The following is a 16,383-nucleotide window of genomic DNA, read 5'->3' as shown; positions in this document are numbered from 1 at the left end:
ATGCTATGGACAACTAATTGGTGAACTACTCATATTTGAGCTTTAAACCTGGGTAGAGACAGAAAAGTAACTTCCGAAAGAAAAAAAAAAAAAGTCCAAGAATTTGAACAAATTATTTACTGTACACATTCAACTACAGCAACAACAATCAACTCGGCTTACAGGTAAATTAAAACAGACACCGATTTAAAACATAACATCAAAATTAGATGCGTTTCTTAAGAACCAAAAAAGTGCAGTCAAATAATATTTTTCCAAAACAGATTGATGAACCCTGCATTGAGCAAATAAAATTTCCTTTTTCAAGTAACAAAAATGACTAGCAAAACTAAAATACTGCACATTTAATAGAAGTAACATTCAAGCTTTTCCATCATCTAGATTCTTGTGTATGATGCTCCTCACATGTTCAGTAAGGTGATTGGATGGAGCTGAAATAGCACACCTTTGGATTTCCCATCATCCTTCTCCTGTAGCTCCATCTGCTGGGAGCGATCCACCTGACGACACACATAGTGAAGAACCCAATGAACTCATTCTAATAAGAGCTTTAGGAAATAAAGACTTTAGGAGTGGATGATTTATACCTGGTTCCATTTCTTGAATTTCTCATAGTACACAGGTGTACACTCTGGTCTGGGAGGGTTTTTAATGAACAGTCTAAACAGAAAGAACCACAGATGTTTCTAGGTTAGTATTCCCATGTCATGGAGACTCTCAAATGTCTCAGGAGGAGGGTGGATGGTAATCGAGTACCCAACAAGTCGTTCCCGGGCCTCCTCCTGAAGGCTGCTGATCTTTTCAGGACTCAGATTTGTCAGGCCATTTGGTCCGTCACACACCAGCTTGTTCACTGTGCCTCTCAAAGCATTTATCTACACATACACATCTTTTGTTAAAATATGCATAATCTAGAAATTTCATGATGTAGCCTACTCTAGCTAAGAGCCTGCTAGCTTACACAGGTAAAGCCTGACATGCAAAACTGACCTCTGAATGCATATCATCACACATACACACCAAAACATACCTCTGTGATGTCCTCAATTTCAAACTTGACATCAAAGGCAAGCTCAATGTCATGTTCAGGCAGCACTGCATTTTGGGAAACAGAGTTCCAGCCCAGTCCACACAGCGCACCAGTAAAACAGGTCCTGTCCTCATTAGTACTGCAGAGTACATCTCCGTGTAATTAAACTCAGCCAACATATTCAAATGTTCATATTATGCTAGGATAGTTATGACGATAAAAAATTGTGGGTTGCAATTTGCATCAGTAGTTTTGACATCTTGTGAAAATTTGCACTTGGTAAGTTTGTTTTATGAACATCATCCCCTCAAACACAAATCGATTTTTTTCTTTAAAGAATGATGTTAGTTTTTATGGTGACTGTTACCGAAGTTCCATGACAGGGGTGAAGAGCATAGTAATAATGGAGGGAAGGCCGTGGATATGAGGCATCAGAGATGTTTCCTTCAGCAAGATACGAGAACCTGTACCATGAATTGAATCATGAATTAGACAAAAAACAAAAAAAAAAAACACACAACACATGATATTTAGTGTAGCTACCAAATTACCACTAACCTCACCAGCTGTGGTAACTTAAAATTAGCCACCGATATAAAAATGAATAATAAGTATTTTTGTGATGGCAAAGCTGAATTTTCATCAGCCATTACTCCAGTCTTCAGTGTCAGTTTCAGAAACCATTCTAATACTGTCTGCTGCTCAGGACACTTTTTCTATTATCATATTTCCTGAATTTAATGCATCCTTTCTGAATAAAAGTTAATTTTCAAAAACAAAAATCTTACTAACTCCAATCTTTTGAATGATAGTGTACATTACGTTTACTATGACAAATCCAACCAACTGTTATCATGTGATTGTGTGCACACCTGATGCGCTGAGAGACACAGTTGCAGCCACCAACATCCTCTCATGCCAGTTCTGTGGACTTTCATTCACCATTACTGAGTTAATACCGTCCCTCTCAATGCCAACAGCCCTGCAAACAAAACCAAACCCACAACACTTACCACCATCCTTTCCTGGGGTGCAACTTGTGTGAAACTTTCTGTGAAATGGACAGGCAGGTCAAACCTGAAGTTGCTGATCCTGCTCATGCTGTGAAAGCTGACCTTATGTGGGCTGCTGGGACCATAAACTAAAGCCTGCAGAGTGACACAACAGAACCTTTAGCATAAGACCCACAGAAAATACACCGCACAGTTTGAACGTAGGTGATTAAAGGGCTGCTATGCCAGCACCTTGCACTTGGGGGCACTGCTGCTAGAGGCACAAAAGTGCTGAAGGAGCTCGTTGATGAGCAGCTTGTCTTCCTCCATCCTGCTGTTCAATGAACCACTAGTAGAACTAGGGGTGAATCTGCCACTGGCCATGTCCTCATACAGAGATATCAGAACCTCATGGGACTGCTGCAAATACACAAAAAAAGAAGCATAAACAACAGTGACCTGGCTGATTCAGGTCAGAATGTTTTAAGAGACTTGTAAATGTTCAAATATTTTCTCTTATATATGGAAACTTGATTCTACCAAGGTTGAGATACAAACTCAATTCTGAAGAAAGTCAGAAATGTCAGATCTAAAAAAAAAAATCACAGTCCTTAGGCTAAAAGTCTGAGATATACTCACAATTTAGAGGAAAAAGTCAGAACTGTAAGATGTAAATGTATAATTATCAATCTAAAACTTGCAAATGCAAAATATAAACTCGCAATTATGAGAAAAGACATTTGTGAGAAATAAACGTGCAATTTGGAAAAAAAAAAAAAAAAGTGTAAACTGTGACATGTAAACTCACAATTAGGAGTTTATAACTTGCAACTGCGAGATAAAAACTGATCGAAAAACACAAAGTGGAAGAAAGAAAAAGCTTCCATATTTGAACCATAAATAATTTTAAACTTGATGCAGAAATATTTTAGTAGGCATTATTCATTGATGCCTGGCAAAAGAGGAATGTGAAAAACTGAATTCAAATTCATTCAAGACAACGTGTCAGGTAGACATTACTGTGGTGGTGGCATGGTTACCTGACTCTCAAAGCTTTCAGGTATGTGACAGGCGTGTCCCTCCTGCACCAGAAGGTCTGCCACACTGACATCGCCCGCCTCCATAGAGATGTGCAGGTCGACACGCATGACGCCGTGCAGAATGGAGTAAAGGGACACAATGGCAGAGCGGCCGCTCGTGAGCGTCTTAAAACGGTTACGTGCCCGGCTGCTCCAGCGACCACCCAGAATCAGCGAATGCGCAGACGGACCCATGCCTGCGATGCAAAACTCCTGTGCCTGCAATGAAACATGCAGGTACATCTTATGGCTCATTGAAATCCATAGAAAATCCAGCTGTAACAGAGAGCTGAGAGATATACCATATATTCACAATGACTCTGTTGGCGACAAATGTAAGCAGCTTCACGGATACTGCAATCATTTTAATGAACGTTTTATTTGGACAGTAATTTGCCAAAATATGTCTGCCAAGAGATTCATTTTGAAGTGAATATTTGAGTGTTAAGACTACAGGCCCAGTCACACCAAGGATGATTATATATTTAATTATAATTCAAGTTTTAATAATTGTTTTAATTATACACCACAATTCTAACAATGATTGTGGAACAATCATTGGAATCACTTTCAGAATTATTTTTTTTAAACAGACAGCCAATCAGACCACATTTAACTTGAAGTTTTAAAGTGTCAGATGAGTTGAAGCATCAGATAACTTATAGCAAACTTCGTTAAAATGTTTTGTTAAAAATGTATTTAAATGTTTAAATTATTAAAAAATATTTCCTACTGTGAAAAACAATATAAAACATGCCTTTTTAATTTCATTTACATTCACATACATACATTCAAGTATGTATGTGAATTTACGTCACTTTTGTTTGTTTGTTTTTTGCTACAATATGGGATTAATCAATGCATGCTGATGAACATTTATCAGTTTATAAACAAGTAACGAGTGTTCAACATTCAACCCATTCTTTTTCATCAGTATTGTTTGTGATTTAAATTTTGTGAACAGGATTTACTCTTTTGCTTTTATAAGCTGGACTATGGACTTTTGAATTTGCGATCTTGGTGTCACATTTTACAAGAAAAGATAATTATCTGTTTTGTTTACATCTATACACCTTTCACTTTTTAAGACTAATACAAAAGATTGATTCATTGCTATTCTTAATCTTAAGAACTTTGGAACAGTGCAGACCATGCACTCGCGCACACTAACATTCCAGAGCTCCAGATTAACATTTGAGAGCAGTGGCACCAGCGCCACTAAGTTCTACAGATGGTAGCGCCAGGAGCAGATTTGGTAGCGCTGGGGGTGGTGTGTGGGGGTATTCAAAATAAAGGTCATTTAATAATAAAAATTACTATTGTTTTGCATTAATAAGTGCAGTCACTAATAACATTTCATGTTCATTTCTTGTTTATTGTTTATACAGATTTGACAGTTTACAGCTTGAGTTAAGATGCATACAAAATGTACTTAATTTTTATATAGAGAAGATCTATATATTCCACTCTTATTAAATTAAACCATTTAATAGGGGAAGTCGTGGCCTAGTGGTTAGAGAGTTTGGCTCCTAACCCTAAGGTTTTGGGTTTGAGTCTCAGGCTGGCAATACCACGACTGAGGTGCCCTTGAGCAAGGCACCGAACCTCCAACTGATCCCTGGGTGCCGCAGCATAAATGGCTGCCCACTGCTCCGGGTGTGTGTTCACACTGTGTGTATGTTCACTGCTGTGTGTGTGCACTTTGGATGGGTTAAATGCAGAGCACAAATTCTGAGTATGGGTACTGGCTGTATGTCACATCACTTTGTCACTTTTTATTATTCTTTTAGCATAGTGATTATGTGTGATTTAGCAGCAAATTGCAGAAAATTTCGTTCACAAATGTGTAAAATTCTGAAGAAATCTGATTTCTTGATTTGATATTTTATAATAATGATTTTATAGTTTCAAAATATAGAGAAAAAGCATAAATCAATGACTAATAAGCCAATAAGTGCTTCTCTGATGCTGTCTACTGGTTATAATTGTGATTTGATGTATTTTTTTTAATTTTACATAAGCGTTTCTTTACCAAAGTATATTTTGTTCATCCCATTAAAAATAACATTCAAACTGGATCATTTTAGGGCTTTAAAGTGCTGGAAATAGTTGTGTGAAATGCTTGAAAGTCACTGAAAAGTGCTTGAATCTCTCTCAAAAGGTTGTACAAACCCTGAAATGAATTATGTAATACATTAGACTATTTCTACCACAACACCATAGTTACAGTTAACGATACGCTTCTGGATTCCTGACGTATGTCAGAGCTGTTTATAACAGAGATTATCTGTGCAGAATTTGAATGCTTCTCAGTAAATCTCGCAGCAACCTTGTCATTGTGCGGCGAATTCAAACGCTTCTCACTGGATCTCACAGCACTGTTGCATCTGTGCAGTAACACTTGTCACAAAATCATCTCTGGCTCCCGAGTAACACTGTTCTGAGTTTGGACAAGTTTGTTTGTGTTGCGGTCCAAGCTGATAAATGGTCTGTTGCATTTGAGAGGCATCAAACAGCAAATGAAACGAAAGCAAAACTAAACCGTGCTAAATGGCAGCGACCGTTTCACAAAAATCAGGAGCCCCACATTCAAAAAAAATTCACAGTCTAGAGCCCTGTACAATTCTTCAACCCTGGTAAAAACAAAAAGTTTGGGGATAAAACAAAAACCAAAAAAGGATTAAACATGTTATTTTTTCGCTATATTGCGGAGCCTTAATGAAGAAAACTTTTCTTTTTTAAAATGTAAAAGTTTGGGGAGAAAACACGTACTTGAAAGGGAGGAGTCATGAGGTCAGATGGGAGCTCTCTCAGACTGCTGCATGGGACCACAGAGGTGTTACCAAAATCCACATAAAACACCTACACACATATATACAAAGAGCAATAGTTATAGATATGACTTCGTGTTTTGTTCTGCATTGGAACATTGTGAGTGTGCATACGTGTGTATGGCATGTACCTCTACGTTGCTGCCAAGGATGTGCAGTACTTTGGCTCGATAGTATTTGGCCATTTGCTGTCCATCTTTGAAAGGGGCCACACACAGCAGGTTTGGATAGAGAGAGACAGATACAGGTCTCAGATCTCTTATGTTTAGGGCTGCTGTTAACTGACACTGTTTCTCGACACTGCTCTCATCTGTCCGAAAGCCCCAAAAATGTCCAACATCGATCACCTTTAGAACAATTATACACATTAATGACCTGCACACTGCTCGCAAAGATGAACCAAGAATGGGTCATAATTAAGCCACATTTCTCTAAAAGCCTTTAAAAGCTTTTAAAAACTAAAGAAGTTAGACTTCACCTCTGTGATGTTAATGATAAAATCCCATCAACACTAAAATATATCTCTATTTAAAAACCTTCCAAAAACTCCAACAACACACACATCACCCCCACAAACAAACAATAAAACCCCAAAAAAAATCTTCAAAATAAAGCCCCCCGTGCGTCTTTGATGAGGTCTGTGTGTATCGTGGACTTGCAGCTACCTTGTGTAACGTAGGTGTGTGATGGGCTTTCCTTTAGCGTGGGCCTCCACCTCGTCTGCGTGGTGCACCTGCAGCTGGAGCGCTGGAGTTTGCCGTGCTCGCAGCAGTGCCAACAAGACCTCAGGTAACACACCTGTTTCCCTCACACAAGAGCGATAAAACTCCACATACGCTCTGCAAAAAATAAAAAGACTACATCTTGTAATTGGAGTTCTCTCCTCACAATTCTCACTATTTTTCCTCAGAATTGCAAGTTAACGTCTAGTATATTGCAAGTTTATAACACAAATCTGACTTTATTGCTCACAATTTCGAGTATACTGTATATCTTACAACTCTGAGTTATCATTTTGCAACTTTTTTTCTAAGAAATCTTTATTTTGATAAAAGTAAATATAGCATCTCTTTTAAGAGACACCTAATTGAATTGATGAAAGGACTTGTTTGTATTACAAAATGCATATTTAGTTCAAGCAATGTTTAACTTAGTTATATGCAAAAGAAAGAAAGACTGAACTGCAAGATAAACTTGATGTTCCAGGAAAAAAAAATCTGAATTTTGATATGCTGAGTCAAAACTGAATTTATTTTATGATATAAATCCAGAATTCCAAGAAAAATTATAAGATAAAAAGTTTTTTTTTTTTTTTATTATTCTGTGGTGAAAACAGACTTTCTTACAAAACACACTGTGTGTGCAAGTTACCTGGATCCATCGAAACAGATTGATTTGACCTGTCCACATTGACGGAACAGTGACTGCAGCTGCTTATAGCACAGGAATGCAAATGGAGGCAAATTCCTAATCTGAGAGAGAGAGAAAAGACATTAGGCCAGAGACATAATCAACACAAGTACACAAATAATTGGTCAATTAATTGCAAGCCTGAGGTACCATTTCTGGTTCTAAAGGGGGCACCTTAAAATGTTACTACCTTAAAGTTACCTTCAAAATCTGTTGCATTAAATCAAATTGCTCAGCACAATTAATTTGAAACTATGGCTCCATAATTTTTTTGACAGACTTTTGTAACTGGAGACACTGGTACCATAATTGTGGTCTTTGGATCATTTCCAGAAAGTTCCTTAGATGCCAGCTGCTCATCAATCTCTCCCTGAGAGAAATAGTTTGGAAAGAATGCTCCCGCAATGGCTACCTAATCCAGAAAGACAGAGAAAGTACATTCTGTGTAGTATCTCTCTCACACACACACACACACACACACACACACACACACACACACACACACACACACTCAAACATCCAGTACCATTTGGGGTTGGTAAGATGGTTTTGATGTTTTTGAAACAACCAAGGCTATATTTATTTGATCAAAAGTACAGTAAGAATGGTTACATTGTGAATTATATCTGCAATTTCCATTTACGGTTTTCTATTTTAATATATTTTATATCTGTTGTTTATTCCAGTGATCGCAAAAATGCATTTTCAGCAAAAAATACACCATTATTCACACTATCCACAACAAATCATCACAATAATATTAATTGTTGACAAAAAAACATCAACTAAAAATATTATTATTATTATTATTATTATTATTATTATTAAAACTATTTAAACAATTTCTATATTATTTTTGCGGAAACTGTTAAACCATTTTTCCAGGATTAGCTGATGAATAGAAAGTTCAAAAGAACATTTATTTGAAATAGATTTTTTTGTAACAATCGGTCTTTACTGTCACCTTTGTTCAATTTAAAGCATTCTTTCTGATTTAAAGGTACTACTTTTTTAAAAACCAGTAGTTCAGTGAAGTGTATTATTGTGTGTGTGTGTGTGTGTACCTGCAGGATGAATCTCTGTTTGTGCAGGCTGGTGTAGTCTGTGGGATTTGAGGAGCTGCTGATGTGCATGTTAAATTTGGACACCCTCTTCTTTAGATCCTCAAAGAGCTCTGCCACCTGTAACACACATTCAATGGGTATAAAATGCAAATTTTGTATAAAATGAGCATGTTTTGTATGTGCGCACACTGTATTTACCTCTCGGATTCGTTTGATCTGAATGCAGTTCTCTTTGCCCCATTCCAGTTCATCCTGATATTTGGAAAAAACAAAGGTGTCAGAGTGTACACAGAAACATTCTTGTCTCATATTTTAATTGCTGATATATGTAGCCTGAGTGCCTTTAGGACAGTTGTCAAGGTAAATAAAACCATATCTTGGAAGGGCTCCATCTAGCGGGTTTTGAGGGCAATAATCTTGTATCGTTTGTATTTCATCCCAAATGTTTCCTTTCCCATCTTCATATATATGATCAATATATATGTTTTTACCTTTGGGTGTCTGAGCTCTCCTTTAGCTCTAGATGTGTACCAGGCCTGAACAACAACAAAAAAAAAAAGAACAAAAACAGACCAATTAATTGAAAAAAGGTTGATATTAACCCATAACAATAATGTTACCAAACTACTGTGTAGTAACTAATATTTACCATTACACATAAACTGTTACACTTTACACTCATAAACTGTACTTTATGAGATCACAATCTAAACAAATCTACTGAGCACGCTCAGTTTTGCCATTTCATACCTTGAAGGCATTGACGAAAGCAATTAAGTCACTTGGAACATTTTGTGCAAAGCTCAGCTTGCTCCTGTAAGATCAAACAGATAAGGATCCAGCGAGAAGGATCAAGTGTAAACCTAATTCAGAAAATCAATGAAGTGTATGTGAGATGAAAGGTAAACCTACCTGTACCCAGCCAACTGCTGCAGTGATGGCATGGCAAAGAAACTCTTCAGAGAGAGAGACGCAGCTGAAAGACAGTTCATATATTTTTAGTAGAGCTGGGAAGCCATTTAAAGTCTTAATCTAATTTTTTTACATGATGTGGTGATTAATTAATTGCACATCAAATTTGGCTGAGAAATTACTCCCAAAAGGTCATTTAAAGTCATTGTTATGTAAAGCATCCAACAGACATTATAAAAAGTAGCTTCAGCAAGAAATATTTTGTAATTGATAAAATGTATTACATATTGGACCATGAGGGTGATGATGATGATGAAATGATGATACAATTGTCATTTTTGGGTGGGTGAACTATACCTTTAATAATTATTGCTTGACAATATGATGTTAATATAAGACAAACTCAAACAGGGGCATTTTTGCCCCATATCTTGAATTTTAGGGACATTCTAGCTATGTTCTCAAGGCTTCATCACGCAGTGAGGTGCCCTGCCTCATATACGTCATTTATCAACTGTATTAAATGTCAGATGACCCACATAGGTCTGGGGCAGGGAAAGTGCATTATTTTTCACCGTATTTAATTTAATTAACATGTTAAATTACCAGGCCTAATTTATAGCATTTCTTAAAATTTTATGGCAACTTGGTCCAACCTGACATTGTTATATAATTGATATACAGATATTTTCACACACACTAATACACAAAATGTATACCAATGATAAGACACTCCTCCAGACAGCCGAACACATGTCCAAAAACAATCAGCTTGCCCAGCTGCAGATCCACAGGCAGGTGCGCCAACACACGACCCAGAAATGTCAACTCGCCATCAAATTGCCTCTGACTGTTGCTCTGCACAGAAAGAGCTCCAATCTACACACACAGAGGTCAGGGTTATTAATTATACAAAAAAAAAATTAAAAATAAAAAAAACACACAATAATAAAAAAAAAAAAGTAAAATAAAAAAAATACAACATAAATATATGAAAATTATAAATGAAACCTAAAAAGAAAGCTGAGAACATAAAATAATAGCTAATTATTTAAATATATATGCATTTAAAACTTAAACAAAAATGCTGTGTGTTTGCCATAATACATCATGTAATTTTAATGTCAGGCTGGAAGTTCAAACAACTACCAAGCAGTAACCAACAAGCACTAAGTTTCATTGACCTGTTTGAGCTGCAGGACAGTTCTTTCGATGTCATTTAGGTTGGGTGGTGTGAGGGCTGTGGAGAGAACTGAGCGGGGATCGCCCATATCCAACAACTTCACCTTCAACAAGGTACTGGCCAATGGTGATCGCTGCAGATCAATACACACACTGCCATAACCAACTTAGAAAGACTTTATAATTCAAAAATTATTATTTCTGAAGTCTTGCTTCCACAGATTGATGTAATTGCTCCCCTACCAGCATCTCTGGGATAGTGAAATCCGGAATCTCATGCTCCCAGAAATGCCTGCTCACCAATCTGTAACAGAAGCCTTTAGACACCCGTCCAGCACGACCTGAGAAGATGGACAGGAAAAGCAATTATAGACTGCATTTCAGAAAACTCAAGAACCATCTGTGCTGTTGAACACCAGTCCACATATGCAGCACCTCGACGCTGGTTGCAACTGGTCTTGGATGCCCAGGTGATTCGAAGACATCTGTAATTGGTCTCCTTATCGCAAACCAACTGACGCACAAGGCAGAAGTCAATCACTGCATAACACACACAAAATAATGCATAAGTTATTACTGTGAGATGACCTCAAGAACTCACACAAGGTGTAAAAATAAACACCCACCATATTTAACGTCAGGCACAGTGACAGAACTCTCAGCGATGTTTGTGGAGAGAATAATCTGTGAATACAAAGAGCAGAAATTTATACCAATACATTCTTCAAACACTCTAAACATACAAGAGACTTTGGCTTCACTGTAAATTTTACCTTCCGGTATCCAGGTACAGGAACCAGGAACACTCCATTTTGCTCCTCTAAAGTGACAGTTGAGTGAAGAGGATATACCTGCAACCTGTGAGCAAAAAAACCCCACACATTTACACATTCATACACAAGCACACTTGTTTAAACACACTACACACAGACGTACCTCTTGCGCACAAGTTTTGCGAGGGCCTCCTTCATATACTGTATTTCAGCAAGCCCAGGCAGAAAGACAAGCACACTACCTCTCTCTGGATGAGTAGCACTTCCAGTTTGCTCAGAGCACCTGCTTCACACAAACACACACTTCATTAAGATTAATTACTTAAAATATGATTTTTAATACTTAAACATACAACAAAGATATAAAGCATTTCATGCATTGCTGACCTCACAAAACTACCAAAACATTAAATATACAGTGACATTCAAAGGTTTGGCGTTAGTGTTTTTTTTTTTTTTTTTTAAAGAAATTAATACTTTTAATATTTAGCAAGACAGCATTAAATTAGTCAGAAGTGACAGTTTACAATGTTACAAAAATTACTTCAAATAAATGTTCAATATCTAATACATCAAAGAATCCTGAAAAACCATCACAGCTACCAATAAAATATTAAGCAGCACAACTTTTTCAACACTGATTTAAAAAAACAAACAAAAAAAAGTTTATCACCCAATCAGCATTAGAGTGGTTTCTGAAAGATCATGTGACACTGAAGACTAGGGTAATGGCTGCTGAAAATTAAACTTTGCCATCACAGGAATAAATTCCATTTTAAAATATATTTTAAAATAGAAAAGTTATTTTAATAGTAATAATATTTCGCACTTTTACCATATTACCATTTTACTGTATAGTGATCAAATACATGCAGCCTTGGTAAGGCTTCTTTGAAAAAAATTTATAATTTCAAAATCTTAACCAAAACTTTTAAATGGTAGTGTGTGTCTCATTGTGATCCCTGACCTTTGATCTTTAGCCTCCATCTCATCAAAGCTCTGGATGAGAGAGACGGCAACGTTATACATCTCCTCTGTGATACAAGGGTCTACTGGGAAGGTTAGGTCCACCTGACACATACACACAAACACTTATAAAAGGAATTTAAACAGAAAATGCCAAAATATAGCATATTTTATGCTTCCCATACATTGATTCCAAGAGGTAGGATGGTTTTGAGCTCATCCAGGTAGAACTCTTCAATGGCGTATGGGGCTCCTTCTACCTCAAACACGTATGCTGGATTCATCTGATTGCGGATCGGAGTACCAAAATACTCTGCAAACTCTGCACAGTTTATGGTGGCTGACATCAGAATGACCTACAGAATGTGAGGTGGGATAAATGGAGAAAAGATGAAGAGTTAAACTACAGGGTAAAATCTGATTGTGTGAATTAAAGTATGTGCACTGAACAAACCTTGACATATCTGGAATTGGTCCGCAGCAGTTTTCTGACAACCAGCAACAGGAAATCAAGTTCTTCTGTTCTCTCATGGACCTGAACCAGGTTAAAATACAAGCAATTAAGTCTACATGCCATAGTTTTCATTTAAATTGATATTTATTTTAAACTTTTTCTATAGAAGCATATTTGTTTCACTGTAAGATTCACATTTGTAGCAATTTTACCAGTATGGCATAATTTCAAGTACTGAACTTTTGGAATTGTGAATATCACTAGCCTGGCAAGTGTACATACTGTTTCTATAAATATACACTATTGCTCAAACCTTTAGGATCAGTGAGATTTTTTTTTTTACGAAATTAATTATTCAGCAATAATGCATTAAATTGATCATAAAGTCTTTCACATTGTTACAATTTCAAATAAACATCTATTTCAAATAAACGCTGTTCTTTTGAACATTCTAGTCATCAAAAATCCTGAAAAATGTATCACGGTTTCCACAAAAATGTTAAACAGAGCACAATTGTTTTCAACATAAGAAGTAATAAGAAATGTTTCTTGAGCAGCAAATCAGCATTTTTTTTTTAAGTTATATTTATGGCCTTTTTGTGCTTTTTATTTTGAGAGAACAGTGGAGAGATGACAGGAAAGTATTGGGTGGAGAAAGGGGAGCGGGAACAGTAAAGGACATCGAGGCGGGATTCGAACTCGGGTCGCTGTGAGCACAGCTGCGCTATATGTCCGCACACTAACCAAAAGACTATCTGCACCAACCAGATCAGCATATTTGAATAATTTCTGAGGGATCATAAGACCGAAGACGACCGGAGTAATTGCTGCTGAAAATCCAGCTTTGGCATCACAGCAATAAATAACATTCAAAAGTATTTAAAAACAGAAACACGTTTTTTATTTCAGATTGTAATATTTCACAATATTACTGTTTTACTGTATATTTGATCAAATAAATGTGGCAGTAGTCTAGTTCTATAAATTGCAGATTGTGTATCTACCTCATCTATGAAGATGTGAGAGTACTCTGTGAGGGTTTTCGATGACACTAATTTCTGCAGTAAGACTCCGGTGGTCACATAAATCAGCTTGGTGTGCTCTGTGGCCATCTTCTCTAAACCCACCTGGAGACAGAGAAAGAGACATTAAATAAAATGTACATAGTATTAAGTGAGTCTTGTAGCTTATGCTTAGAATAAAAAAAAAATATATATATGCATATTTTATAGGTTTGGTTTTGTGGGAAGGGAGGAATTTGTTCTAGTTCTAATGCTCACAACCGATGCACAGTCCCCACCCTATATTTACGTCACAATATGGAGAAAAAAAAAAGAACTGTTACTATTTCAGTTTTGTCATGACTTTATTCCCATTCAAGATAATGATTCTATTCACACTTTTGAGGTAAACAGTTTCTACTCCATGGATCTCACACCTGATACCCCACCAAGCTGCCCAGGGTGCATTTGCGTTCACGTGCCACCCAGCGGGCAATGCTGGTGGCGCCAATTTTGCGAGGCTGAGTGACAACCAGGTTACAGGGCGTCTTTTTTTCAGCATAGTGATCCAAAATGAACTGTGGCAGCTGGGTGGTTTTCCCACTGCCTGTCGCTCCACGAATGATGATCACAGAGTTATTCTCAATCAGAGAGACCAACTACACACACACAAACACAAAGAGGGATTGATATATGCACATATAAGAAAATACACAACATAACCAAGCATGAAAAATCTTATTTTGAATTATGTGTAAATGTGTCTGCATGTGCCTTGTATCTGTATGTGTGTACCTCTTGTCTGTTCTTAGTAATAGGGAGAATTGGATACTCATAACTGCCAAGTGAAGGCGGGGTGGTTCCTGGACCTATAGTTCAAAGGTCACGTGTCAAAACAGTTTGAATTGTGAATGTGAGTTATGCAATTCCATCCTAATTGGTAACACAGAAGCCAAACATGGTGGTAGGACAGATGTTATGTTAACAGAACCGTACAATACTGATTCTAGTTAATCACGTCAGTAAAATCAAATAATAAAGACGGTCTTTAGTTGGTATGTGGGTGATTACTGGTTGGTAGTTCTGGCCTCCTGCTCTTCTGGTTTCCTCCATCTGATCCGGCCTTCTCTGGAGAAGTCTGTTCAGACAACTGCTCCACAGAGCTGCAGCAAACGCACACACAAAGTGAAAATTGTGTATCCTTGGGTCTCCTCCCAGTCTATGGTCTCGTTAACCACCAGCTGTCAATCATATTAATTCACCTGCACACATTTATACTTCTCTATGCAACACTTAACGCTGGTTCAAAAAGATTTAAGACACTTTTAAAGGTATTTTTAAACAAACTGTGTATATACTGTCAAAATGCTAAATGTGGTTTAGTACGGCAGACCCTTTAAAACGAAACTTTGACAAAGGGTCATGCATTAATATCTATTTTATTAAAATGTATGCTTATAGACTAGATCCTAAAAGCACGTGTCTCCCGTCGTGTTTTTATTCTAATTAGCGATAAATACACACGTCTCATTAATATGTATTGTTCATATTTCTGAATCCTCTTAAAGCATGCCTGTATAATAAAATTAAAATTTTTAATCAGCAAAAACTTACACTCATGACTTAACTTATACGTTACCTGTCTGCAGTAGCAGGAGCTTCGGCCTCCTTTTTCACTTCGTCGGTGATTGTGATGTTTGCAAACTGTACCCCGACAGTAAACCAGTGGGCTATCTGAGCTGATGTGATGGCCTGATGCATCCTGCACAAACCATACAAAAATCACGAAAAAACGACAAATAATCAAACGCCGAGAAGAGCTCACATTCGTCCACTCGCGCTCTCTAGCATCTCTTTCCGCGCCGCGGCCGCCCTGCCAGCAGGTGGGGCGGAGACCAGGTTAACGCGCACTTTTTTATTTCTAAAAAATAACGAACACTTTTGTTGTTGTTGTAGTAGTATATGATAGACCAAAGTAAGTTGTTGAAATATTAACGTTAATCTAAATATAATAACATTCATTAGATACCAGCGACTGTTGATTTGAACGTTCAGAATCCTGACGTATCAGTCGGTGACGATTTTTCCCGCCAAATCCTTCACCGAGCACGGCCTGCCAGAAAAAAAGTTCAAAATAATTTTAGACCATAAATTAAGCAAATATATGGTTGTACAGCCTCTTAAAATTAATGTTATTGTTTCTGATATTGTTTCTTAATTAAAATTTACTTTTGTACAAAGCTGATAGAGATGCAGAAGATGATATAGGATAAAAATTAAAAAAGAAAAGGTGACATAAAGAAAAAACGTATAAAAATATACTGTAATTTACGTCAGTTTGTATCCATCCAAGCACTGACTGCTTCTAAGTGTAAACTCAGAGTCAGAGTAATGGGCAAAAAAAATCTTAAGTATGCAGACTAAAGTAAACAAGGCAAGGTCTTTAGTTTAATAGAAGGTTCCAGTGACAAGATTGTTTTTATCCCTGGACTATAAATAACAGTGGAAATGTTCAGTAGCTTTTTGTAGGCTGATTTTCAAGAGCCAACCCGGAGAAATACCCACTGGAATAAAAGGTGTGGCAAAATGCAGTTTCCATCTACTCATAATGAGTTATCATGAGTCATTTAACATCAGATTATGGTTAGATCTGCAGTTCTGTACATACATTTCGAAAAAAAAAGTCAAA

General features: G+C 37.0%; 1 protein-coding gene across 1 annotated transcript; it reads right to left on the bottom strand.

Moving 5' to 3' along the window:
- Positions 1 to 102: 102 nt before the first annotated feature.
- Positions 103 to 15,706, bottom strand: tdrd9 (tudor domain containing 9). The gene is given in 35 exon segments (XM_042737215.1): positions 103 to 500; positions 588 to 660; positions 757 to 875; positions 1,031 to 1,169; positions 1,398 to 1,494; positions 1,903 to 2,012; positions 2,108 to 2,178; positions 2,275 to 2,442; positions 3,063 to 3,320; positions 5,874 to 5,963; positions 6,064 to 6,279; positions 6,411 to 6,771; positions 7,304 to 7,404; positions 7,647 to 7,754; positions 8,407 to 8,523; positions 8,605 to 8,658; positions 8,898 to 8,942; positions 9,157 to 9,220; positions 9,319 to 9,382; positions 10,038 to 10,197; positions 10,503 to 10,634; positions 10,744 to 10,841; positions 10,936 to 11,040; positions 11,127 to 11,184; positions 11,274 to 11,358; positions 11,437 to 11,556; positions 12,241 to 12,344; positions 12,425 to 12,595; positions 12,694 to 12,774; positions 13,698 to 13,820; positions 14,132 to 14,353; positions 14,490 to 14,563; positions 14,766 to 14,857; positions 15,334 to 15,456; positions 15,520 to 15,706. Coding segments are annotated over 35 exon segments (4,128 nt in total). The 5' UTR covers positions 15,546 to 15,706; the 3' UTR covers positions 103 to 401.
- Positions 15,707 to 16,383: the final 677 nt, after the last annotated feature.

This window comes from Cyprinus carpio, chromosome B13, assembly GCF_018340385.1.
Source record: "Cyprinus carpio isolate SPL01 chromosome B13, ASM1834038v1, whole genome shotgun sequence".
In the NCBI taxonomy this organism is placed as follows: domain Eukaryota; kingdom Metazoa; phylum Chordata; class Actinopteri; order Cypriniformes; family Cyprinidae; genus Cyprinus; species Cyprinus carpio.
The sequence above is the reverse complement of the archived record's forward strand: the minus strand, read 5'-3'. Positions and strand labels throughout refer to the sequence as shown.